General features: G+C 45.7%; 8 protein-coding genes and 3 non-coding genes across 20 annotated transcripts; 5 read left to right on the forward strand and 6 right to left on the reverse strand.

Annotated features, from left to right (window-relative positions):
• Positions 1–202: 202 nt before the first annotated feature.
• Positions 203–2,259, forward strand: Pld3 (Phospholipase D family member 3). Of its 3 annotated transcripts, NM_136249.2 has the most exons (3): positions 203–256; positions 363–553; positions 628–2,139. In NM_136249.2, exons 2-3 carry the CDS (start codon positions 365–367, stop codon positions 1,921–1,923), a joined length of 1,485 nt encoding a protein of 494 aa, NP_610093.1. In that variant the 5' UTR covers positions 203–256; positions 363–364; the 3' UTR covers positions 1,924–2,139. The 3 variants fall into 3 exon arrangements, with proteins under 3 accessions (NP_610093.1, NP_001286117.1, NP_724313.1); NM_001299188.1 differs by lacking the exon at positions 203–256 and having other exon boundaries at positions 260–553; positions 628–2,259; NM_165356.3 differs by lacking the exon at positions 203–256 and having other exon boundaries at positions 260–553.
• On the reverse strand, positions 1,992–4,439 carry Nbr (Nibbler). Its single transcript, NM_136250.4, has 3 exons — positions 3,589–4,439; positions 2,554–3,533; positions 1,992–2,495 (listed from the first exon to the last, which is right to left on the reverse strand). The coding sequence occupies exons 1-3, from the start codon at positions 4,356–4,358 to the stop codon at positions 2,368–2,370; spliced, it is 1,878 nt and encodes a 625-aa protein (NP_610094.1). The 5' UTR covers positions 4,359–4,439; the 3' UTR covers positions 1,992–2,367.
• A 557-nt stretch (positions 4,440–4,996) lies between these two features.
• Noc2 (Nucleolar complex protein 2) lies at positions 4,997–7,446 on the forward strand. Its single transcript, NM_136251.4, has 2 exons — positions 4,997–6,060; positions 6,120–7,446. The coding sequence occupies exons 1-2, from the start codon at positions 5,035–5,037 to the stop codon at positions 7,392–7,394; spliced, it is 2,301 nt and encodes a 766-aa protein (NP_610095.1). The 5' UTR covers positions 4,997–5,034; the 3' UTR covers positions 7,395–7,446.
• On the reverse strand, positions 5,227–5,627 carry asRNA:CR44910 (antisense RNA:CR44910). The gene has a single exon (NR_124409.1).
• On the reverse strand, positions 7,402–9,937 carry CG43345 (uncharacterized protein). 2 transcript variants are annotated; one of them, NM_001042907.2, is made up of 2 exons: positions 8,359–9,937; positions 7,402–8,304 (listed from the first exon to the last, which is right to left on the reverse strand). In NM_001042907.2, the coding sequence occupies exons 1-2, from the start codon at positions 9,568–9,570 to the stop codon at positions 8,035–8,037; spliced, it is 1,482 nt and encodes a 493-aa protein (NP_001036372.2). In that variant the 5' UTR covers positions 9,571–9,937; the 3' UTR covers positions 7,402–8,034. The 2 variants fall into 2 exon arrangements, with proteins under 2 accessions (NP_001036372.2, NP_610096.1); NM_136252.4 differs by having other exon boundaries at positions 8,359–9,705.
• Positions 7,402–9,937, reverse strand: CG43346 (uncharacterized protein). 3 transcript variants are annotated; one of them, NM_001299189.1, is made up of 2 exons: positions 8,359–9,937; positions 7,402–8,304 (listed from the first exon to the last, which is right to left on the reverse strand). In NM_001299189.1, the coding sequence occupies exon 2, from the start codon at positions 7,906–7,908 to the stop codon at positions 7,456–7,458; it is 453 nt and encodes a 150-aa protein (NP_001286118.1). In that variant the 5' UTR covers positions 7,909–8,304; positions 8,359–9,937; the 3' UTR covers positions 7,402–7,455. The 3 variants fall into 3 exon arrangements, with proteins under 3 accessions (NP_001286118.1, NP_001246121.1, NP_001246122.1); NM_001259192.2 differs by having other exon boundaries at positions 8,359–9,705; NM_001259193.1 differs by lacking the exon at positions 8,359–9,937 and having other exon boundaries at positions 7,402–7,980.
• On the forward strand, positions 9,926–14,541 carry mAcon1 (Mitochondrial aconitase 1). 4 transcript variants are annotated; one of them, NM_001299190.1, is made up of 4 exons: positions 9,926–10,160; positions 11,547–13,184; positions 13,251–13,754; positions 13,816–14,540. In NM_001299190.1, the coding sequence occupies exons 1-4, from the start codon at positions 10,128–10,130 to the stop codon at positions 14,002–14,004; spliced, it is 2,364 nt and encodes a 787-aa protein (NP_001286119.1). In that variant the 5' UTR covers positions 9,926–10,127; the 3' UTR covers positions 14,005–14,540. The 4 variants fall into 4 exon arrangements, with proteins under 4 accessions (NP_001286119.1, NP_001097186.2, NP_001163030.1 ...); NM_001103716.2 differs by having other exon boundaries at positions 10,007–10,160; positions 13,816–14,541; NM_001169559.2 differs by having other exon boundaries at positions 10,007–10,160; positions 13,816–14,373.
• A 36-nt stretch (positions 14,542–14,577) lies between these two features.
• On the forward strand, positions 14,578–15,535 carry CG31627 (uncharacterized protein). Its single transcript, NM_165357.3, has 2 exons — positions 14,578–15,198; positions 15,255–15,535. The coding sequence occupies exons 1-2, from the start codon at positions 14,644–14,646 to the stop codon at positions 15,486–15,488; spliced, it is 789 nt and encodes a 262-aa protein (NP_724314.2). The 5' UTR covers positions 14,578–14,643; the 3' UTR covers positions 15,489–15,535.
• A 2-nt stretch (positions 15,536–15,537) lies between these two features.
• bur (burgundy) lies at positions 15,538–21,039 on the reverse strand. 2 transcript variants are annotated; one of them, NM_001299191.1, is made up of 10 exons: positions 20,686–21,039; positions 18,927–19,034; positions 18,561–18,865; positions 18,027–18,327; positions 17,865–17,961; positions 17,363–17,732; positions 17,097–17,289; positions 16,636–17,037; positions 16,389–16,580; positions 15,538–16,331 (listed from the first exon to the last, which is right to left on the reverse strand). In NM_001299191.1, the coding sequence occupies exons 2-10, from the start codon at positions 19,014–19,016 to the stop codon at positions 16,230–16,232; spliced, it is 2,052 nt and encodes a 683-aa protein (NP_001286120.1). In that variant the 5' UTR covers positions 19,017–19,034; positions 20,686–21,039; the 3' UTR covers positions 15,538–16,229. The 2 variants fall into 2 exon arrangements, with proteins under 2 accessions (NP_001286120.1, NP_620114.3); NM_138759.4 differs by having other exon boundaries at positions 15,739–16,331.
• Positions 18,396–18,532, reverse strand: scaRNA:PsiU2-38.40.42 (small Cajal body-specific RNA : PsiU2-38.40.42). The gene has a single exon (NR_048031.2). It is a non-coding gene; the product is annotated as a small cajal body-specific RNA : PsiU2-38.40.42 (small nucleolar RNA).
• Positions 19,766–21,085, forward strand: asRNA:CR44911 (antisense RNA:CR44911). Its single transcript, NR_124410.1, has one exon.
• Positions 21,086–21,130: the final 45 nt, after the last annotated feature.

Below are 21,130 nucleotides of genomic sequence, written 5' to 3' on the forward strand. Positions count from 1 at the left end.
TGCATTAAGGGGGATTGACAATTCTTGAATATTAAACAATAACTATTATTTGTCATTTTTAAACACCCATATTGTAAGGCATTATAGTACTTTCAGGTACTTTTGTTCAGGTAAAAATTTAAATATTAATAAAGAAAATGAATATAAAGAAAATAAAGGAGATGGGGTTCTCCACACACGTCAGTTCCCAGTTGTGAAATGTAATGACTGTCAGCAGGAACCAATGGAATGGAGCACTCTTTTCAGTTCCGATCAGGTTAGTTCTTTCCATTGTTCTAGCGCCTATCAAACAGAGAGCCGCGAGCACTATCAATCACCTCCCGTATCGATAAGGATAATCAATTTCTTCTTGCTATTTTTAGACATGCCGGAATACAAGAAGCTAGAGGACCAGGAGTCAGATGTGGAGAACGCAAATAGAACCACCGTCCAGAACACTGCTACCGTTCAGGACGCCGGGGAGGGACAGAGGCAGGCGGCTGGCCAGCAGGCGGGACAAATGGTGACGGTGTCCTTGTTCATGCTTCTTTTCCTCGGCAGCTCCTACTTCCAAGTATGTACTTCATATGAGATTTCAGCCATATGTGCATATTTGATTTATTTATACCACTAATTCCTTTACTACAGCCGCGACCACGACTGCATCAGTACAAGGGGGGCAGGGGCCATGGACTGCTGGAGAAGTTCGACTGCAACATACAACTGGTGGAATCCATACCCATTGGCCTAACATATCCTGACGGCAGTCCACGATTCCTAAGCACTTACGAAGCTTGGCTGGAGTTATTGGAGAGCGCCACGACCTCACTAGACATAGCATCCTTCTATTGGACTCTGAAGGCCGAGGATACGCCCGGGGTGTCGGACAACAGCACTCGGCCGGGCGAGGACGTCTTCGCAAGACTCTTAGCCAACGGAAACGGCGGTAGCAGGTCGCCCAGGATCAAAATTCGCATTGCCCAGAGCGAACCCTCTAGTGGCACACCCAATTTAAACACAAAGTTGTTAGCTAGCGCTGGCGCTGCCGAAGTTGTTAGCATCTCGTTTCCCAAGTACTTTGGCAGCGGAGTGCTCCACACCAAGCTGTGGGTGGTGGACAACAAGCACTTTTATCTGGGCAGCGCCAATATGGACTGGCGGGCACTGACCCAAGTCAAGGAGATGGGCGTGCTAGTCCAGAACTGTCCAGAACTGACCCATGATGTGGCCAAGATCTTTGGAGAGTACTGGTACCTAGGCAACAGTGAAAGTTCTCGCATTCCCGACTGGGACTGGCGTTACGCGACCAGCTACAACTTGAAACATCCCATGCAGCTGAGTGTAAACAAAAATACTAGCATAGAGGGCTTCCTATCTAGCTCACCGCCTCCCCTTTCACCCTCCGGCCGAACAGACGACCTGAACGCCATCCTCAACACTATTAACACGGCCATAACTTACGTAAATATTGCGGTTATGGACTATTATCCGCTGATCATATACGAGAAGAACCACCACTATTGGCCGTTTATCGACGACGCTCTGCGAAAGGCGGCTGTAGAACGGGGCGTGGCTGTGAAGCTCCTTATTTCGTGGTGGAAGCACTCGAATCCCAGTGAGGACCGGTATCTCAGGTCACTGCAGGACTTGGCATCCAAAGAAGACAAAATTGATATACAAATTCGTCGATTCATAGTGCCGACTGATTCGAGCCAGGAGAAGATTCCCTTTGGCCGTGTCAACCACAACAAGTACATGGTTACAGATCGAGTGGCTTACATCGGAACTTCTAACTGGAGTGGAGACTACTTCACGGACACCGCTGGCATTGGACTGGTGCTAAGCGAAACCTTCGAGACCGAGACCACTAATACCTTAAGAAGCGATCTGCGGAATGTTTTCGAGCGGGACTGGAATAGCAAGTACGCCACACCGCTGGTATAATCGCACAACGTTGTAATGTGATTATTCCGATGCCAATGTTATTTTAACTATTTTAGCTCCCGACAATTGTTCAATCCTATTCATTGCTTTTATTCAGTTTTGATCATGCGTGAATTCAAATAATACGCGAATTTACGAATTGGAATAATGCAAGTATTTAAAGTATGGAGATACAGTGAGCTTGAAATCATAACGTAATAAAATTCATTCTTTCATATCCTGCTCGCAGTCACATAGTTTCCTTCTGATTTGTAACATGTGTACAAACTGCCTAACTCGGCACTAACCCAGCTGCCTGGCTAGTCACTAAATATATGTTAAATACTCTTTGCAACTACATATAACATTTGCACTTAATAAATGTTGGGCGAACGCCTTTGTCGTCTTCGTGATAATCGCTATCCATCAAAAGGAGCATGGGTATAACAGAGGCCAGCTCCTCAATCACTTAACATGGGCACCCCGCCTGAGAAAGTTATTGCTGGCGATGCTCTTTTCGATAACCGCTTGTATGAAGGACACGCGTTCAATGAGCGTGTTGTAGATCAGCATCAAACACCGCGCATCGATGGCTGTTAAGTAGAAAATTAGTCTTGCTACATTCAATCAAAAGGCCTATCCCTGACTCACCTGCATAAAGAATCTGCTCGCGACGCAGCGGTCTATTGGCCCAGTTTGAGCACTGGTTTGATTTGTTCAGTTTCTTGCCAAGGCATGCCAATGAGAGATCCGTAAGGGCGTCTCCTGCCCGGTTAACATTGCCGAAGGGAAGTTCAACGCCGAAGCGCTGCTTTTTTAACTCCAACCAGAGATTGCGAAGGTCCAAGTAGTGGTGAGGCATTTGAAGGCGCAGTTGCAGGGGCAGTGACCGCTGCAATACACTGAGATCACTGACCATAGAGAACCCCACCTTACGGATGTTCACGTTATTAAAGATATTCGCGCCCAGCAAGCGCCAGTGTTCCGAGCGTAAGCTCTCCCGCGCCAGGCAATCGATCAGGTAGACATTGTGGCCGGTGGCGATCTGTAGCACGCACAGCTGATTGTCTCCGCACACGCTCTGCATCCATTCAGAATCCAGGTATATGACGCACTCCTGCTGCAGATGGTATAACATACGATCGAACTCATCAGCCTTGTTCACAATGATAAGGCACTCGTCGGGCAGGTCCATGGTCAGGTACATATCACATCTACTCGAAGGACAGCGTTCCTTGCCGGGGGATTCCCAGCCTGACGCTTTTCCAGCACCGTTTTGCGATACCTGCGTCTCGATCTCCAACGGACAATCTTTCGGGTCAATATTGAACTCCGTGTACCAGTAGATGGCTTCAGAATGAGCTCCAGCAGAGGCCAAATACTTTACGAAGTCCGTGCGCAGCTCGTGGTTAAAGGCATGGACGCTCACAACCTCCCGGAAACTGGCCAGGTTCATGCGCGTCTTCTCGTACTCGCGGTAAAGGTAATGCAAGTAGCTGCACGTCTTCGTGAACTTATAGTTGGGCGTGACGGCGTCGTCAAAACCATACTTCTTGGCCAGTCGCGCCACAATCTTGGCCATAGGCCGATAGCTGAGCACGTTATGGGAAATTTTGAGATTTTTGTACCGACTGCAAGTGAAGATAGAATTAGATGAATTGCAAGACCAGTTTTTCAAATACATACTCGAGTAGATGCTCGCAGAGCTCTAAAACCGACTTCTCCTTGTGCAGCAACGAATCCAAGAACTTGACAAAGGGCAACCTCTGCTGTGTGGCATGGTCCAGATATTCCTCGGCCAGTGGTAGTTTCTCAATTGCAATCAGCGGGAAAGCCAGTTCCAGCATGTCGAACTCGTGCGTCAACTGCAGACTGATGGACCATTGGGTGACCTCTTTGTAAAGCCCGTTGTCCAGGAGTTCGCGCAACTTGGGAAGCAGTAGGTCGCGGATCTGACGTAGACTGTAGGCATGGATAACAGCATTGTTGAGGGCCAGCAAGCCGGAGGTCTTGACAAAGTTAAAGGCTATCATGCTGGTGTTGGGATCACAGCCCTCGCCAAGATGCGGGAAATCCTTGTGGAGCTTGCAAACCGTGTCCAGCACAAAATGTGACAAGCTCTTCGTCTTGATGTTGCTGCTGTCTGGGCAGTTGGCGAAGATCTTCAGGGCCAGGAGCAAAGGATCCTGATGGCCCATTAAAGCCCTTCCAAATTCCTGGCGCAGATGTGGCGACTTTTTCTTGCTATACATGTTCCACTTCTCGCGGAACAGCTTAAAAAACTCCTCCGCCTTTGCGTCCAAGGTGGCGTCAAAGTTACAGCCGTCGATTCCAGCACCTGTCGTGATGTCCTCCAAGCGCTTGATCTTCAGGTTGCTCATTAGGTTCTCCATGTTCTCCTCGTCCGACTCAAAGCCGGCGGGTATTGCGTTGTACATGTGGCTCTTGCGTGCCATTTCTCACGGGTTTCCCGTGCCACTGCAGAGCGAAGCAAGTGCAATTGCCAATTGCAAATGCAATTGACGGTAAAGGCGAACAAACTTCGATGGAAATATCGATTTCAAAAACATCGATGTTTCAGTGACCGCCCAAAACAACACCAAACGTCAGCAGAAACCGCCAAAAGTTATAGATTTTTTTAAAGCAAGATTATTTTTTTCGCAGATTAATGCCTTGTTGCTAGAAAGCTATATATATATATATATATATTAATATTAAATATATATTTATAATTAGCAATTTTTTATACAGTGAACAAGGTACATGAAATCCGCCGGTGCAAAATTATTTACAATTTTTACTTTGATTGGAAAATTTATTTATTAAATTTGCTTGGAAATACGGCAATCATTTGTATTGCAGGATTGAAATCCAAAGAACAACTATTTGATAAAAGTCTAGCTAAAATAATAAGTATTATAGTTATTCTAACTGTGTTGCCTTTGAAGTCCAACTGGCAAATGAGTTAATGAGTTTTTATTTTAATTAAATTGTTAAAACTTGCCTATTTTTACTATAGCTGTATTTAGCTCTATTTTCCTAACGCATTGGCAGCACTGCCCACAATTCAGCAGCGTGGCAGCCCCGTTGAACAGCACACGTGCATTTTTGTTTTAGTTTGCACGTTGAAAAATGAAGCTGGCTACGAAAAAAATTAAGACCCTGGGCAAATCCAAGCCTGACCTAAGCAAAAAGAAGCCCGCCAAGGATGCCATCAGGAAGACGAAACCGCAAACAACCTCTGAAACGAAAGTTACTCCAAGAAACCCGAAGCAGAAAGTCGCCGAACCAGTGAAGAATGGGAAGACCACAAAAAAGGGATTTAAGAAATCCCACAAAGAGGAGCTTGAAGGGCTTAAAGATATAGACCCAGAATTTTATGATTTCTTAAAAAATAATGATAAGAAGCTACTGGACTTTAATTTACTGGACACAGATGATGATGATGATGAAGAGGGGGATGAGGAAGACAAGGAAGATACGGTAACTAAGGAAAGTAAGGATGACGAGGATGACGAAGAGAAGTACCACAAACCCAGCAAGGATTTGGAGGTGGCTAGCGATGAGAGTGACTTTGAGGTCGACGAAGAGGACGATGCGGCAGCTGGAGGTATCCAAAAGATCACCCTCAACCTGTTGCATCAGTGGGAACAGCAATTGGGCCAGGCCAACATATCTATTGACATTGTCCGCAAGGTTATCCAGGCTTTCAATTCAGCTCTGGCTAGTATCTCTGCCGACGGAGCGGACGGAGGAGAGAACAAGCATAATGCTGCCGCATTTAAGGTAGTGGGGGCAGCTGCGTTTAATGGAGTAATTCAGCTCTGCGTAATCCACCTGCAGCCCGCTATAATTCGATTGCTGGGCGTTAGACCCAACAGCAGCCTACCGCTGCACAAGCACAAGAAGTGGGTCAAGGTGCGAGGCTGTTTGCGCTACTACCTCACCGATTTGATTCGTCTGGTGGAGCAGGTGTCCAGTCCAAATATCTTGGGCGTGTTGCTGAAGCATTTGCATCAAATGGCCGGCATGGTGGTTCCCTTTTCGGCACTTGGAAAGACCATATTAAAGCGTCTGGTTGTCTTATGGTCCACTGGAGATGAAACAGTTCGTGTTCTGGCCTTTCTCTGCATTCTGAAGATAACCAGGAAACAGCAGGTAAATATTCTGAACTAGACACTTATTGTGACCCCTGCTAACACCAATGGTTCTTGCAGGCGACCATGCTGAATCACGTTCTAAAAGCCATGTACCTGGCCTATGTACGCAATTCCAAGTTCGTGTCGCCGAACACTTTACCAGGAATCAACTTTATGCGCCGCTCGCTGGTGGAGATGTTCGCGTTGGATTTAAACGTCAGTTATCAACATGTCTTCCTCTACATCCGACAGTTGGCCATTCACCTGCGAAATGCAGTGATCCTTAAGAAAAAGGACAGTTTCCAAGCGGTTTACAACTGGCAATTTATTAACTCGCTGCGCTTGTGGGCAGATCTCCTGGGAGCAAGTGCGAACAAACCACAGTTGCAGCCTCTGATTTATCCCCTTGTTACCATTGCCACCGGAGTGATTCGACTGATACCCACCGCTCAATACTTCCCATTGCGATTCCACTGTCTGCAGACCCTAATTTCACTGGCCAAAGAGACAAACACATATGTGCCGGTGCTTCCACTCATTGTGGAGGTATTAAAGAGCAATACCTTTAACCGCAAGCACTCGGCGGTATCCATGAAGCCAGTGCAGTTTACCTGCGTCCTTAGGCTTAACAAAGGGCAGTTGGCGGAAAATGGCTTCCGCGATGAGGTGATCGAGCAGGTGTGTGGGCTTCTGTTGGAATATCTCGCTCATGAGTCCACCTCGCTGGCCTTTAGTGATTTGGTGGTGCCCACTGTCATGGCCATCAAAACGTACCTTAAGGAATGCAGGAATGCCAATTATGCTCGAAAACTTAAACAGCTGCTAGAGAAGATTCAGGAGAGTGCCCGCTTCATAGAGCAGCAACGTGGCAAGAGCAGTGTCACTTTTGACATAAAGGATGCGCAGGCGGTCGCCGCCTGGGAGCAGCAACTCCGTCTTAAGCGCACTCCACTAGACGTCTACTATGCCAGCTGGCTAAAGACACACGAGACCAAGAAGCGACGACAGGCAGCACATACAGATGAAATCAATGCGGACTATGATGTGCCCAAGCTAAAGAAACTACCGGTCAAAACCGGAGTACCAGTGAGAAATGAAAACGGCGAGGTCGAACTCTTCCCCTCGGACTCGGAAGATGAAGGCGATGATGGCCTGCATTTGGGATCAGATGATGATGACGACGAGGATGTACAGGAGGAGGAGGAGGTGGAAGTTGAGCACCCTAAAGCCAAAAAGGCGAAGAAAGAGAAGCCCGAGAAACAAAAACCTCGGCCAGCAACAGTGGAAGATGATTACGACGAGGCGGGTGGAGCCGTGGATATTGTTAAGGACTTAGATTTGAACGAATGGTAAAACATTTAAGATCAATTTAACTATATTTACACATTAAATTAAAAGGAAAACCAATATAGAGTTACTTCTCCGGTGGCTCCTTGCCAGGAATAAACTCATACTCCTTGTATTTGGGAAAGGTTCCAATAGTTGGTCCGTCCACCTGCTTGGGCAGTGCCTTGTCGTCCTTGCCCTTGGCGTATGTTGCTTCCAATTCGGCGGCGTTGCGTTTCTTCATGTCCATAATCTGAAGATTTTTCACCAGCTCTTCGCGGGTGGGCGGCTCCTCCCGGCGCCCTCGTAGCCACGCCTCCCATTCGGCAGTCAGCTCCTGGTCGAAGGCTTCCTTATCCGCTGGCTCGAACCACCGGGAAGGCTTCCTCTTTCCAATCGAAGGATTTGCAGGAATTTCGTAGTACTTATTCCCGAAATAGTCCTCCCCAATGTAATCCCCACGAAACTGCCGCGGTCGTAGGGACTTCCAAAAGTTCTTGAAGATGATGCCGATCACATCGCGCGTCGGCTTGTTAGCCATGCTTATTTTAACTTAAGAGCGAGGAACTTAAATTTATTTTAGAATTTGAGGTTAGGTCTTGCGTTTGTTATGACATGAACAGCTGGTGGCGGTGTTGCAAAATGCCGGCAGGTTTAAAAGCGTAATTCAAATTCGTAAAATTGGTTTCAGTGGCAATGCATAGGGACTAAACCAGTCCCGCAGAAAAATTGCCATTAAATCTGTACGGAGACTATTATTGTTGTATTCCATGTCCTGGAGTACTAATCCAATGCCAGCTGAGTAAGTAAAATGCTCTCCCGAAAAACTGGAGGTGCCTATAAAGGCAACCCTATCGGTGACTAAGTACGAGTTGCAGTTAACTCTACCGCCGGAAATCCTCTCCAGTTCATTTGTGGTGGGTACAACAAAACGTCGCTGCAAGAGCAAAGAAATTGTTAATAAAATTGCCAATACTTATAAGCTCATTACCATTTGTATATCTACTCCTTCCGTAATTTTGTCGAGCGCTTGAAGGGACCTCAAGAAGTGATCCTCGCTGGGATCCGAATACTTCCACCATGAAATAAGCACCTTAATGGCCACACCGCGTTCCAAGGCAGCTCTACGCAGGGCATTGTCTATGACCGGCCAGTACTCCAATTTGTTACTCCGTCTTAGCCGAGGAGAGTACTCCATTAAGGAGAGGTATATAACGTCTGTGGCCTTGTCGATAGCCTCTAAAATGGCATCTAGCTCTCGGGTCCTTCCAGTAGCGATCAACTCTGGTGGTGATGTGGATAAATAAGCTCTCATTGTATGTTTTTTGTTGATGTTTAGCAAAAGCGGTCTTCTTTGATTGATGTGCGTGTGGTATATCCACGGCCAGCTCTTTGGCACTTCATTGCTGCCCAGGTACCAATACGCCTTGAAGATCTTTCCCAGATCTAGAGCAAGATGGGGACAATTTCTGGCCAGCACACCTAGTTCCTTGCGTTGCGTCAGTGATCGCCAGTCCATGCTAGCTGTGCCCAAGTAGAAGTGCTCCCCGTCCACTAACCACAGTTTTGAGTGCAGAAAATTAATGCCCACGACGTCGGCTGCTCCGTAGTTAGCCAAGATACGGGCATCAGCATGCCACAGGCTATCGTGGCTGCGATTAACCACAATCCGCACGCGCAGCTTGGGTCTGCCGGCATCTCCATTCGACAGTAGCTGCTGAAAGAGTTGATCTCCAGGCCCGGTGCTGCTATCGTTGACGTCCAAGCCGCGCAGTGTCCAGTGCGGAGAAACGATGTCCAACGATGCCTTGGCCCTGCCTAGTAGTAGCTGCCAGGCATCAAAGGTGCTACTCAGTTGGGGGTGGCTTTGCCATTGGCTGTAGTTCAACCCCAAGGGCAAGCTCTCCACCAGTTCGAGTTGACATGGTAACGGCTTTTCCACCGGAACGGGGCTGTTTCCGTTTTCATTTCGATGGTAGGTCTCCCAAGGCAACAGAAGCACAATCATCACCAGAACGAAGAGTATAAGCACTGGTATGATGTAGCCGTGCTTGCAGGAACAGATATTTCGCTCATCCTGGAGCCCTAGGCCGCAATTGGGACGCCGGCAACACGATGTGGTCAAAGGGGTTGGCTCTTCCGGTGCTCTGGGCACTGGCTGGTACTCTCCGGGTATCTCATGCACTACGCGACGCTCGGACATGGCAAGGGGATCAGGACTAATGCTGACTGGCCATTGTCAAACATTTTTCACAGCCGAGCCTATTTATTATTCGCGCAGTTGTGGGAAAGTATCACCCGCCCACGCAAACAAATGGGCAGTGTTGGACAGCACAGCGCGGTAGTCGTCTGCGCTGGCTGCTAAAAAAAAGCTAAAGGATAAATTAATCCAAGTCCCTGCTCAGAAAAATAAGTTGTCGTCAGTGCATTATTTCAGCATTTACTTCGATTTAAGTTTTAACGCCATAGAGTCCATTAATTCTCTTGAAGTTAATAAATGTTTATCGCTTTAATTCAAAACTGATAAACTTTCTATGGTCCTATTTATTTAACGACCCAATTTTGGCGGGAAACAAGCCGGCGGAACATTGCTGACGCGTATGCGTGACGCCAGCTAACACTGGTCGCCGTGGTAAAGAATTTAGTCTGTCTTAAAATCTTCCGGCTGAGAGGGCTGAAAATTTTGACGGCTTCGAAGCATTTGCTGCAATATCAATTTCGTCGGGTTTATTTCGAGTATCGCTTAATCAGGACGCGACCATGGCTGCGAGATTGATGAACGCCCAGGCACAGGTAGGTTCTAGAGCGGAGCCTGTGCCTCCAGTCGGCCAATATATAACCACGGCTATATATACGTTTACGTATAGAATCTGTGAATGGAACCCCGAAATTCCAAGCTGCGATAAAGACAACTGGACAGAGCACTGCGCGAAAGTTTACAAAAAATCATTGCCCATTTCTTACACACCCAGCAGGATGTGGGCAGCGAAAAATAGCAAATTTTTCGCACAGCGTTTTCTAACCTAAAATCATAAAATTCGAAGTGGTTAGGTAACCGAGTTCGCAGTGTTTGTGATTCTACAGGCCCTGCATCCCAAACATGTATACTGAATACGCAGCAGTGAACCATGCGAAATCGTTAGCTCTCAACAATTAACAGCGATTCGTGGGGGTTCGATGGTTGGCATAGTTGCATTTACATAATCGCCGGGGTCCAGTTATTTAACCAGGAGGCGAACACCCTCTAGAGCATATATCTTGTGGCGGAGGACCGTCTTATCTGTGACAGGTTTACTTACACTTTGATAATGCCAGCACTAAATATAGCTTAAAAAAGTTGCGCCGTTTAACTTGAGTATCACGCGCATTGGAGGAGTTTTGCCTTTCAAGTGGGGTTTTTCCACGTCAGCTTCGAGAAAGGTTTCACTGTACTCTGCCCATAAGTTAACGACCTATTTGACGTAATTGTCATTGCAATTGTTTCGATTTGCGTGTATGTACATACAGTCGTGTCGTCACGTGGTTCTTCTAATTGGAGTGTTCTGTAGAATATTGTAACAATTTGAAAGGCTTACAAACAAACTATATTTCCAGCTACTTTTTATTTTTTTATTCTGCAGTTCGAAGAACCTTAAAGCACTTTGGCTAGCACTTAAAATACTTTGATTGTTAAATGTAAACTTTCAATCATTTTACTAATCTCAAAAAAATATTTGGAAAAATTTCACTCTGAAGCGGTAAATGGATCAATGGATTATTTTTGGCTATTCAAAAATTTCAAGACGATTAAAATTTATTAGCTTTAGCAATATATTGATCTTAAAACAAGTGAAAGCGGTGATAATAATGTTTTACATTTGTTATATATGTATGCAAGATTAAATGTACAGTAAAGAAGAATTTTCACAGATATGGTCCCCACATGATTGTACTCTTGTCAGAATATCTTTGGGAATTATCATTTCCTGATAGAGGAATCAATTTAATTAAAGTGACGAGGACTCGTCCTCTTGACATGATAATCAAGTGTTTATTGGGCTACCAAGCGAATAAATAAAATCTCACAGTGTGCGAAGTGCAAATAAACTAGAGAATCACATTGTGTTAATTACTTGATCTTGATTGCTAAATGTACCACTTCACCATATTTAACAGTTCGACTTCTTATCTGCTTTCCAGGTGTGTCGACTGGGCAAGCATGTTGCGTCCGAAGCCACAGTGGTGCGTCAGTTCCACGCCTCCTGCTACACCGCCTCCAAAGTGGCTCTGTCCAAGTTCGACTCGGACGTCTACCTGCCGTACGAGAAGCTGAACAAGCGCCTGGAAGTGGTGCGCGGTCGCTTGAACCGCCCACTGACTCTCTCCGAGAAGGTGCTGTACTCGCATCTGGACGATCCCGCAAACCAGGACATCGTGCGCGGTACTTCGTACCTGCGTCTTCGCCCCGATCGTGTGGCTATGCAGGATGCCACTGCACAGATGGCTCTGCTTCAGTTTATCTCCTCCGGACTGAAAAAGGTGGCTGTGCCCTCCACTGTTCACTGTGATCATTTAATCGAGGCCCAGATTGGTGGACCCAAGGATTTAGCCCGTGCCAAGGACCTGAACAAGGAAGTGTACGATTTCTTGGCCAGCACCTGTGCAAAGTACGGATTGGGCTTCTGGAAGCCAGGCAGCGGAATCATCCATCAGATCATTCTGGAGAACTACGCTTTCCCCGGCCTGCTGATGATTGGTACTGACTCACACACCCCCAACGGTGGTGGCTTGGGTGGCCTGTGCATTGGCGTTGGTGGTGCTGATGCCGTCGATGTGATGGCCGACATCCCCTGGGAGCTGAAGTGCCCCAAGGTGATTGGTGTCAATTTGACTGGCAAGATCAGCGGCTGGACCTCGCCCAAGGATGTTATCCTGAAGGTTGCCGATATCCTGACCGTCAAGGGAGGCACCGGTGCCATCATTGAGTATCACGGCAAGGGTGTTGACTCTATCTCTTGTACAGGCATGGCCACCATCTGCAACATGGGTGCTGAGATCGGAGCTACCACCTCTCTGTTCCCCTTCAACCAGCGCATGGCTGATTACCTGAAATCGACAGGCCGTGCTGGCATTGCCTCCGAAGCCCAGAAGTACCAGGCCAAGATTCTGTCCGCTGACAAGAACTGCGAGTACGATGAGCTGATTGAAATCAACCTAGACACCCTGGAGCCCCATGTTAACGGACCATTCACTCCCGATTTGGGCCATCCCATCAGCAAGCTAGGCGAGAACTCGAAGAAGAACGGGTACCCTATGGACATCCGTGTAGGTCTTATTGGCTCTTGCACCAACTCTTCGTATGAGGACATGGGTCGCTGCGCCAGCATCGCCAAGGATGCCATGAGCCATGGCCTCAAGTCGAAGATTCCTTTCAATGTGACTCCCGGATCAGAGCAGATCCGTGCCACCATCGAGCGCGACGGCATCTCTGAGGTGTTCGACAAGTTCGGCGGTACCGTTCTGGCCAACGCTTGCGGTCCCTGCATTGGACAGTGGGATCGTAAGGACGTTAAGAAGGGCGACAAGAACACCATTGTCACCTCCTACAACCGAAACTTTACTGGCAGGAACGACGCTAACCCGGCCACCCATTGCTTTGTCACTAGTCCCGAGTTGGTCACCGCTCTGTCCATCGCCGGTCGTCTGGACTTCAACCCGCTGACCGACGAGCTTACTGGTGCTGATGGCAAGAAGTTCAAGCTCAAGGCTCCCTTCGGCGACGAGCTGCCCGCCAAGGGTTTCGATCCCGGCCAGGACACCTACACTGCTCCCCCACCCGTAAGTACATTTAAATTCCCAAACTGATTTATATTGTTCTTAAGAATCAATATGGAAATCCCACAGAGCGGCGAAAATGTCAAGGTGGCTGTCGACCCCAAGTCGACGCGTCTGCAGCTGCTGGAGCCTTTTGACAAGTGGAACGGCCAGGATCTGACCGATCTGACTGTGCTGATCAAGGTTAAGGGAAAGTGCACCACTGACCACATCTCCGCTGCCGGACCCTGGCTGAAGTACCGTGGCCATTTGGACAACATCTCCAACAACATGTTTATCGGAGCCACCAACTACGAAAACAACGAGATGAACAACATCAAGAACCAACGCAACGGTAGCTGGGGAGGAGTTCCCGACGTAGCCCGCGACTACAAGGCCAACGGCATCAAGTGGGTGGCCGTCGGCGATGAGAACTACGGCGAGGGTTCGTCCCGCGAGCATGCCGCTTTGGAGCCCCGTCACCTTGGTGGTCGTGCCATTATCGTCAAGTCCTTCGCCCGTATCCACGAGACCAACCTGAAGAAACAGGGTCTTCTGCCTCTCACCTTCGCCAATCCCGCTGATTACGATAAGGTTTGCGACTCTTAGCTTCTGTGACTAAGGTCATATTAACCATATCTTTGTACTTCAACAGATCCAGCCCACGAGCAAAATCTCCCTGCTCAACCTGAAATCCCTTGCGCCTGGAAAGCCCGTAGATGCCGAAATCAAGAATGGCGACAAGGTCGAGAGGATCAAGCTTAACCACACCCTGAACGACCTACAGATCGGCTGGTTCAAGGCCGGCAGCGCTCTCAACCGCATGAAGGAGCTGGCCCAGTAAATGGTCCTGGACCTACTTAAGACACCCAGTCAAGAAGCCTGATCCCAACCTTCTTCCTGTAGGTGAACACACTCAAATTCACAACGGAAGCAATCGAATTATGGTATTGTTATTCAATTCTTTTCAAATTGTTTATATTATATTTTGACTATATCGAGTGTGCAGCTTTAAAAGTGAATTATGTAGCCGAACGATAGCGAGAAATTGTAAGAGTTTTATATATATAATTATACACAATTTTATTTTTAATTCTGGCTATGCATGCGTTTCCTTCAATTTTTGTTCTTTTTGAATTTGTCCAAATGCTCTACAGATTGCCTCTACTATGAAACTGTTTTAAGTGCGAATAAAACTCAAGTAATATGTATTAAACCGATTCTTTCATTTAATAAACAACAGTTAAAACAAAAAAGCGGACAATAAGTGCCGTCAATTCATCCCGTGTCCTCTATATTTTCTTCATTATTAACATAATTTTATCAATTATAAGACGTAAGACACAACAATTTGCACAATAAAGCATAATATCAATAATAGAATCTACTGGGGCAGATTACTTAATTATTCACCCATAGCTTTTGGAAAATATGTCGAATTGTCAATCAAATATAAATTATTAGTAAATCCAATTCTAGGACTATGAAACGCAGAGCTCAAAGTAAAACTTCCGTTGCTTCCAGCACGGATTTCTTTTCACTCTCCGACAAGCCATCGTTGGGAAGAAGACGAGCCCTACTGGCTGCAAAACTTAAGCGTCAGGAACAGAGTACAACGTCCTTTGACTCCAGCACAGGCTCCTACACTTATACAGACGCCACTTCTTTGCGAAAGACCCCCATCACCTTCTCACCTAGCCCGGAGTTCATGAAGACCGCCAAGGCTAAATTAAAGTTAATCGCATTGTATGAAGATCACAAATGCTTGTGGAATCAGCGCAACAAAGATTTCTTCAATTTCGAGCTCAAAGACAGAATCTGGGATGCGATTGCCGATGAAATGAAAGCGGACTCGCCATCTGGGTTTTGGAAACATATGATTCACAAGCTTCGCTATAAAGTTGAGATGGAGCGCATACAAGAGCAGGGTGCAAAGTTTTCGGGTGAATCGCCGCAGCCAAAACTATTTTATTCAGATAATCTGCTGTTTCTAAATCACATGTTTGACCGAGAAGGGGGAAAACCCCCTCGAGAGATTGTATGTTTATAGTTAACGAACAAATCACTTTAGTATTTATTCTACTTTTTACTCAGCCAATGCATCTTAAGCCTTCGGGACCTACTCTCGAAAAGAATCCGTCTAGAAACCTGCGACATGTTCAGGAAAAACGTAAACGTACGCCCATTAGAGAAAAGATGGCTTCGCTTGAGAAGTTGAGGAATCTCCAAAATAGCAAGTTTGTTCTCTCCCGCGACGCTTTTCAAAAAATTCAAAAAATTACTAGTGGCGGTCCCTATTACTTGACAAAAACAAAGATTAGACCATAGGCCTTGATTTGAATATCTCAAAATAAAAAAATGCAATGCAAACACATTTGAATCGATTTTTCGCTTTATTACATTTCTTGTATCATAATCGTTTTGTTTTTCTGGTTTTGCCATTTTTTAAATATTGACGTTTTATATAACAATTCATAATTTTAGCTTACAATATTTTTGTTTTGTATTCTTAGAATCGTTTATGCCTTTTGCCATGAAAACACTTCTCTCTCTAGCAAATATACAATTTTCGAAACTTGTGATTTTGCAATTATTTATTATGTATATTATATATATTATATGTATATAACTAAAAATGCGTAAATTAATTTTTTTTTGTTTGTTACGTGGTTTGTGGGCACATTCCTTTTATCAAAAGGAACAAAACATGAAAATGTACATAAGTGTTATTGGCAAATAGTTTACCATCTGTTTTAGATCTTGATACACATACGTGCATCATCGATATAAAGAACCTGAATTGTTTTTAAATTTCGAAGCGGCAGTTGCAGTTCTGTATTTGCGCCTCATGAATTGCTCGTTTAACGTGTCTCTCTAAAAGGCAGGAGCAGCTGTGAAGTGCTCGAAGGCAAGGGTCGATCCGTCCGCCGTTGGATCTTTATCCTTCCTGACCGTCCATTGATTGGCCATTGTCCTATTATCGAGAGCCCGCCGCTTATTGGTTGGTTGATTATTTTTTCTCTCATCTATTTTTATGAAATGGCTGTTAAAAATTTTGGTTTGAACGCATCATTCCCATTCGGTGGTGCCCGGCGGCTTGGCTGTCAAGTCGTACAGCACCCTCGAGATTCCATCCAGCTTGGATATATCGCGTACAATTTGATTTAGGACCTTTGAGCAGGAAAAGATTAAATATACATTTTTCAGAAAGATTGAAAACTGACTCACTTGCAAAGGCATTTGCACGGATCCGGGCTCAGCCGGCACACCAGTCATAAAGTCGTTCGTTATGAACGGACGCAGCACTACCGACCTTCTGCACGAGGGTGTGCGGTTAATGGGATCGCGGTCAAAGTGCACGGGTATGAGAACAACAGGCATCTGCGAGATCTTCCGGTATAGTCCAGCTTGCATTATGATCTAAAACGGTTATGATATAATACATTTTATTTATTTCTATGACAAATCCACTTACTTCATTGGCAATATCATCGGCTTGCCTCAGCTGCGAAAGAACTACAGTATTCAGTGTGGTGTGCGTAATATCCGTCACTAGATACTGTACGGGTTCGCCGAAGATATAGCACACCCTGTTCACGTTGTGCAGAATTCGCGGTATGATTTTGGCGAGGAAGAGAAGATCCTGCCAGTTGGGCTCCTGGCTCGTGGATAGGCCTACTACGTAGCTATATGACCGTTTATCACCTTGCACGCCCACTGATCGGATGGGCAGCAAAGTTGCCTGGATCTGCGAGTTCGATGAGATACGCATAAGGTCTTTCTGTTCCGCCTCGCTCGTGGCCGCCGTTACGCGGTTGATCAAAGCATGGTTCTTCTGCAGTTTATTCTTGTAGTCTACAATCACGCGGATAATAACCTACAATTAAATAGTATATTTATTATAATAACTTTGACAGCAATTAATTGTTAACATGCCTGAGTTTCTGAGTAGTCCTTTTCCATGTATGCCTCCTCAGCGCAAAGGACGCGGATTGCCAGGCCAGGACCCGGAAAGGGTTGCCTCTCCACAAGCTCTTGAGGCAGGCCAAGATCATTGCCAAGGTCGCGCACTTCATCCTTATGAAAGTCGCAAAGGGGCTCAACCACACGTCCTGCGTTACGAAGCTCTCTGAAGAAATGAATTACAAAAAATAAGCTGATCACTAAAATTTGGTTAGGAATTTAGACTTTTGCTTTTTTACCTGATCAGATCCGTGTCATTGTGGTGCGTTTTGATTGTTTCTGCATTCGTGCTCACCATGCTAGAGGCGGACTCGATCAGATCTGGTCGGAGGGTTCCCTGGGCCAACATAACTTCTTCGGGCTTTAGTTTCAATTCGGCTACTACATCATTGGTCACCTTGACGAATATATCACCAATTATCTTGCGTTTTTCCTCCGGATTGTATGTCTGACATAACATCGGCGTTTCCACCACGGAGTACTGTCCGGGCCTCTTGACCTGCGTGGTGCCTTTAAGGAACGTGTAGCCTTCTTTTCGGACGATTAAATCAATGCCAATATCGCGCAGTGAACGCTCCACCTTTTCACTTTCCTTCTTGCGCATGAAACCTTGAAGTAAGGGATAAAATATTAGGTTTTAAAGTACAAATGATATAAATTCGGTATTCACCGAGTTAATGAATTATTTGACGTAGAAAAAATATAAATGAATAAATTTCGCTAATCTGTCTACTGTCATACCATTATCTACATGCACGGCAATTATCTGATGAGGGTACAAAGCACGGCGGAGCAAAGCTGCACAGACACTCGAATCCACGCCGCCGCTGACCAGGAGCTGTAAAATGTAGATTGTATTGAGATATTCATGTCTTGATTGAAAATTTATTTTCCCAAACTCACCAACACCTTATTGTTGCCCACTTTCTCACGGATATAGCGTATGCACTCCTCCTTTCGACTACCCATGGTAAAGTTAGGTGTCAGTTCGCAGATTTCGTACAGGAAGTTCGATAGCATCTGTTTGCCATTGATAGTGAGGTCCACCTCAGGATGGAACTGTACGCCGTAGATGCGTAGTACTTCATTGTAAATGGCTGTCACAATGCGGTTTGTAGACCAGCCACCAATCTTCAGATTCTCGCCTACCCTCTCAACGCTATCTCCGTGGGTTAACAGCACGGACTGTGTGCGACTGAGGCGACTGCGGGAAACGAAGATGTTATGTTTGTTAATTGCATGTATTAGAATAATTAATGGTAATGATAGATAATATGTTAGGCCACGTGTAGATCAGTTTATAAACTACTCTAAACTAAACTGTTCTTGGCTTTAAAATTGTTCTGGCAGCATTGTATCAGCGCTTAGGTAAACGCATTTAAGCCTAAGCACTTTCTTGTTGCTGCTTGTTTTGGGAATCAATATTTCCTGGCTCACCTAAAGAGCGGGCACGAGGTCTCGATCTCGATATTTTGTTGGCCATCCTCTCGAACATCCTTCTTGAGCACTGTGCCCCCGAACTCTTTGTTGATTAGCTGCATGCCGTAGCAGATGCCCAGCATAGGTATTTTTAGCTTGAACAGATCGGGATCATAGCTGGGCGCATCCTCAGCGTAGACTGAGTTGGGTCCGCCGGAGATGATGATGCCTCGATAGCCATTGTTGCGTATCGTGGCAGCTGGCGTATCCAGAGGAAGGATATCCGTCTCAACGAAGAGTTCGCGTACCTTACGGTCGATAACCTGCGGAGAAACCAGGACCATTTTAAGAAGAGGTTAAAACTACTCTTGGTTTTAAGCTTACCTTGCCGTACTGTGCTCCCGCATCAAGTATAACAATCTTATCATGCCGCAGGCCATTCTCTGCTGTGCCCAGAAAAATGTTTGAGTTCATTTCTTTATCGTTGCAGCACTGAAAAGAGCAAAGATTTGAGTGTCAGTCAAGCAATCGCAGAAACAAACACCGAATCTCGACTGGCTGGTAAACGCGCTTCTGCTGCTTATTTATACTCCAATTGTGGCTGCAATCGACGCTACAGAAACAAGGCTAAAAGCTGGCTAGGAGGTGGGGAAAATAGGTTTCGGATTGGGGCAATCGCGGAGATTGAGATTTGTGGTACAGAAGGCTCACATACCGGCAATATCTTGTGGAGCACTCGCAGAAACATTCAACATGCAGCTGGCCAGGACGCTCTACGATAGACAATAAACATTGGCAAATATTTTCTTGTCACAGAAAGATGATTTGTGCAATGTGGAAAGAAATTTACAAGCGACGAAAAACAAGGCCGAGAGACGCCTACCAAAAATGATTCGCTGTGCATCGCGACGATTACGTTCTGTGGGTATTATTTATTTGACCAAATATAAAACATTTACGTATATGAATAAGCCTATAACTTAATCTTAATAATACCTGTTTATTTAACCGTGGTTAGAATTTAAGACAGAGTGTATTCACAGCCAGCATAAAATCATAGATACCATAGGAAAAAGTGCTCCAAATGATCATAGTTTGGTTTTTTAAAATAATATTAAATAGATATAATTTTTGTATAATTTTGGTCAACAGACTGAATTTGGATTAACAACATGAAAAACGAATTTTTGTGCCAGGAGTATCTGTCAATGCTATATACTTCTACATACTAAAGTAGATTATCAAAGCATGGAAGTTAACATTTAATTTTATAGACACATTTGTCCCATCAAAGAATTTAGAAAAACAGCAGGTCAGGAACATGCTTTTCGAATTCCCGAAGTAATCGGCGACTTAGTACATATATTTTAAAATACAAATTTCGATGCATGAGGATGAGGATGTGAGGAGGAAACGGAACGTAATGGTGATGGGGTCAGGGGGGAGGGCGCCGGCTACTGACCGCCAGATGACAGGCGAAAATACTAAGAGGAGAGTGGCAGCGGAAGCGAGAGAGAGCGAAAGATGAGCGGAGAAAAATGGCAGGTAAACGAAAACAGAGCTGAAAAGTGCACAAGTAAAATAGAAAACAAAAATAAACAACAACAATCCAGGAGACAAATCGACGGTAGCAAGTCTTCTTGTTTGCCATTTATTTTCTCTTGAAGTGTGTAAAAACGCAGCAGCAGCAATATGAAAAGCCTCTCCGAAGGTTAGGAGTGCATTAGGTCACTGAAGCGATGCGATGTCTGTGATGTAAGCCGTGCTCCTCCTTTGGCTCTCTCTCATTTTTGATAACAACATGCAAGAGGTTATCAGAAACGGCACAAACCACAGCAACAACAACTAAAGAGGGCGGCCGCGTGGTTGTAATTTAATACACATGCAGAAGGCACGCACACTTACACACGTGGAGCCGCCAACAAGCGGCGCTTATAACCACAAAATGGCCACGGGATATATTTGCAAAACATTTAAAAAATTGCAAATGCGGAGAACAAAAAATCGCAACAAAAGCAAAGGCAAATGCGGTTGAAGCTAATTTGCGAATTCAACGGGCGGGGTGCGGAATTGTGGGCGGAGCAGCACCGCATGGCGATTTGGCTGGGATCGGGGATCTTTTTCGCCATATTGCGACTCTCACCTTCTCTCGTTTTAGCCTGGCTGCGGTTTTCCAGAACCGGGAAGTCCGTCGGCAAGGCCGTGGAATACCGTGACAAGCAGCGCAAGACTTTGTCTTAAGACGAAATTCGCGATCCGTTGTTTGCGGTCCCCCGTTTTCCTTCCTCACGCACACACTCAAAATTTCTTCGGCTGCTGCAGCTTCTTTTCCGCGTATCCAGGGCTGCTCGACACAGCTGGCGATGAAATCCCTGTGATTTTCACGGCTGCGTTATTATGGCCGCTTCCAGGGACTTTCCTTTTGGATTTCCTGCAGTTTTTTCGCGAATTAAAGCCGAAAGATGACTTATTGACGAGCGGATGACCATATTTCGGATTTGGGAAAAATCCAGCTGTGCTGCAAACGAAAAATACCAGCTGTGAACGTTTTTGGTATTAATATTTACCAAATAAATAAATTTATATTT

This window comes from Drosophila melanogaster, chromosome 2L (genome assembly GCF_000001215.4).
Source record: "Drosophila melanogaster chromosome 2L".
Classification (NCBI taxonomy): domain Eukaryota; kingdom Metazoa; phylum Arthropoda; class Insecta; order Diptera; family Drosophilidae; genus Drosophila; species Drosophila melanogaster.

What these genes read in the sequence shown, in the direction of transcription:
- Pld3 (NM_136249.2), top strand. Translation starts at nt 365, where the DNA reads ATGCCGGAATACAAGAAGCTAGAGGACCAGGAGTCAGATGTGGAGAAC. An exon ending in TCGGCAGCTCCTACTTCCAA is followed by an intron (nt 554 to 627) that starts GTATGTACTTCA and finishes CCTTTACTACAG; the next exon opens with CCGCGACCACGACTGCATCA.
- Nbr (NM_136250.4), bottom strand. Translation starts at nt 4,358, where the DNA reads ATGGCACGCAAGAGCCACATGTACAACGCAATACCCGCCGGCTTTGAG. An exon ending in CTCTGCGAGCATCTACTCGA is followed by an intron (nt 3,534 to 3,588) that starts GTATGTATTTGA and finishes CTTCACTTGCAG; the next exon opens with TCGGTACAAAAATCTCAAAA. An exon ending in CGAGCAGATTCTTTATGCAG is followed by an intron (nt 2,496 to 2,553) that starts GTGAGTCAGGGA and finishes TCTACTTAACAG; the next exon opens with CCATCGATGCGCGGTGTTTG.
- Noc2 (NM_136251.4), top strand. Translation starts at nt 5,035, where the DNA reads ATGAAGCTGGCTACGAAAAAAATTAAGACCCTGGGCAAATCCAAGCCT. An exon ending in AGATAACCAGGAAACAGCAG is followed by an intron (nt 6,061 to 6,119) that starts GTAAATATTCTG and finishes TGGTTCTTGCAG; the next exon opens with GCGACCATGCTGAATCACGT.
- mAcon1 (NM_001299190.1), top strand. Translation starts at nt 10,128, where the DNA reads ATGGCTGCGAGATTGATGAACGCCCAGGCACAG. An exon ending in TGATGAACGCCCAGGCACAG is followed by an intron (nt 10,161 to 11,546) that starts GTAGGTTCTAGA and finishes TCTGCTTTCCAG; the next exon opens with GTGTGTCGACTGGGCAAGCA. An exon ending in CCTACACTGCTCCCCCACCC is followed by an intron (nt 13,185 to 13,250) that starts GTAAGTACATTT and finishes GAAATCCCACAG; the next exon opens with AGCGGCGAAAATGTCAAGGT.
- CG31627 (NM_165357.3), top strand. Translation starts at nt 14,644, where the DNA reads ATGAAACGCAGAGCTCAAAGTAAAACTTCCGTTGCTTCCAGCACGGAT. An exon ending in GAAAACCCCCTCGAGAGATT is followed by an intron (nt 15,199 to 15,254) that starts GTATGTTTATAG and finishes CTTTTTACTCAG; the next exon opens with CCAATGCATCTTAAGCCTTC.
- bur (NM_001299191.1), bottom strand. Translation starts at nt 19,016, where the DNA reads ATGAACTCAAACATTTTTCTGGGCACAGCAGAGAATGGCCTGCGGCAT. An exon ending in CGGGAGCACAGTACGGCAAG is followed by an intron (nt 18,866 to 18,926) that starts GTAAGCTTAAAA and finishes GTTTCTCCGCAG; the next exon opens with GTTATCGACCGTAAGGTACG. An exon ending in ACCTCGTGCCCGCTCTTTAG is followed by an intron (nt 18,328 to 18,560) that starts GTGAGCCAGGAA and finishes CGTTTCCCGCAG; the next exon opens with TCGCCTCAGTCGCACACAGT.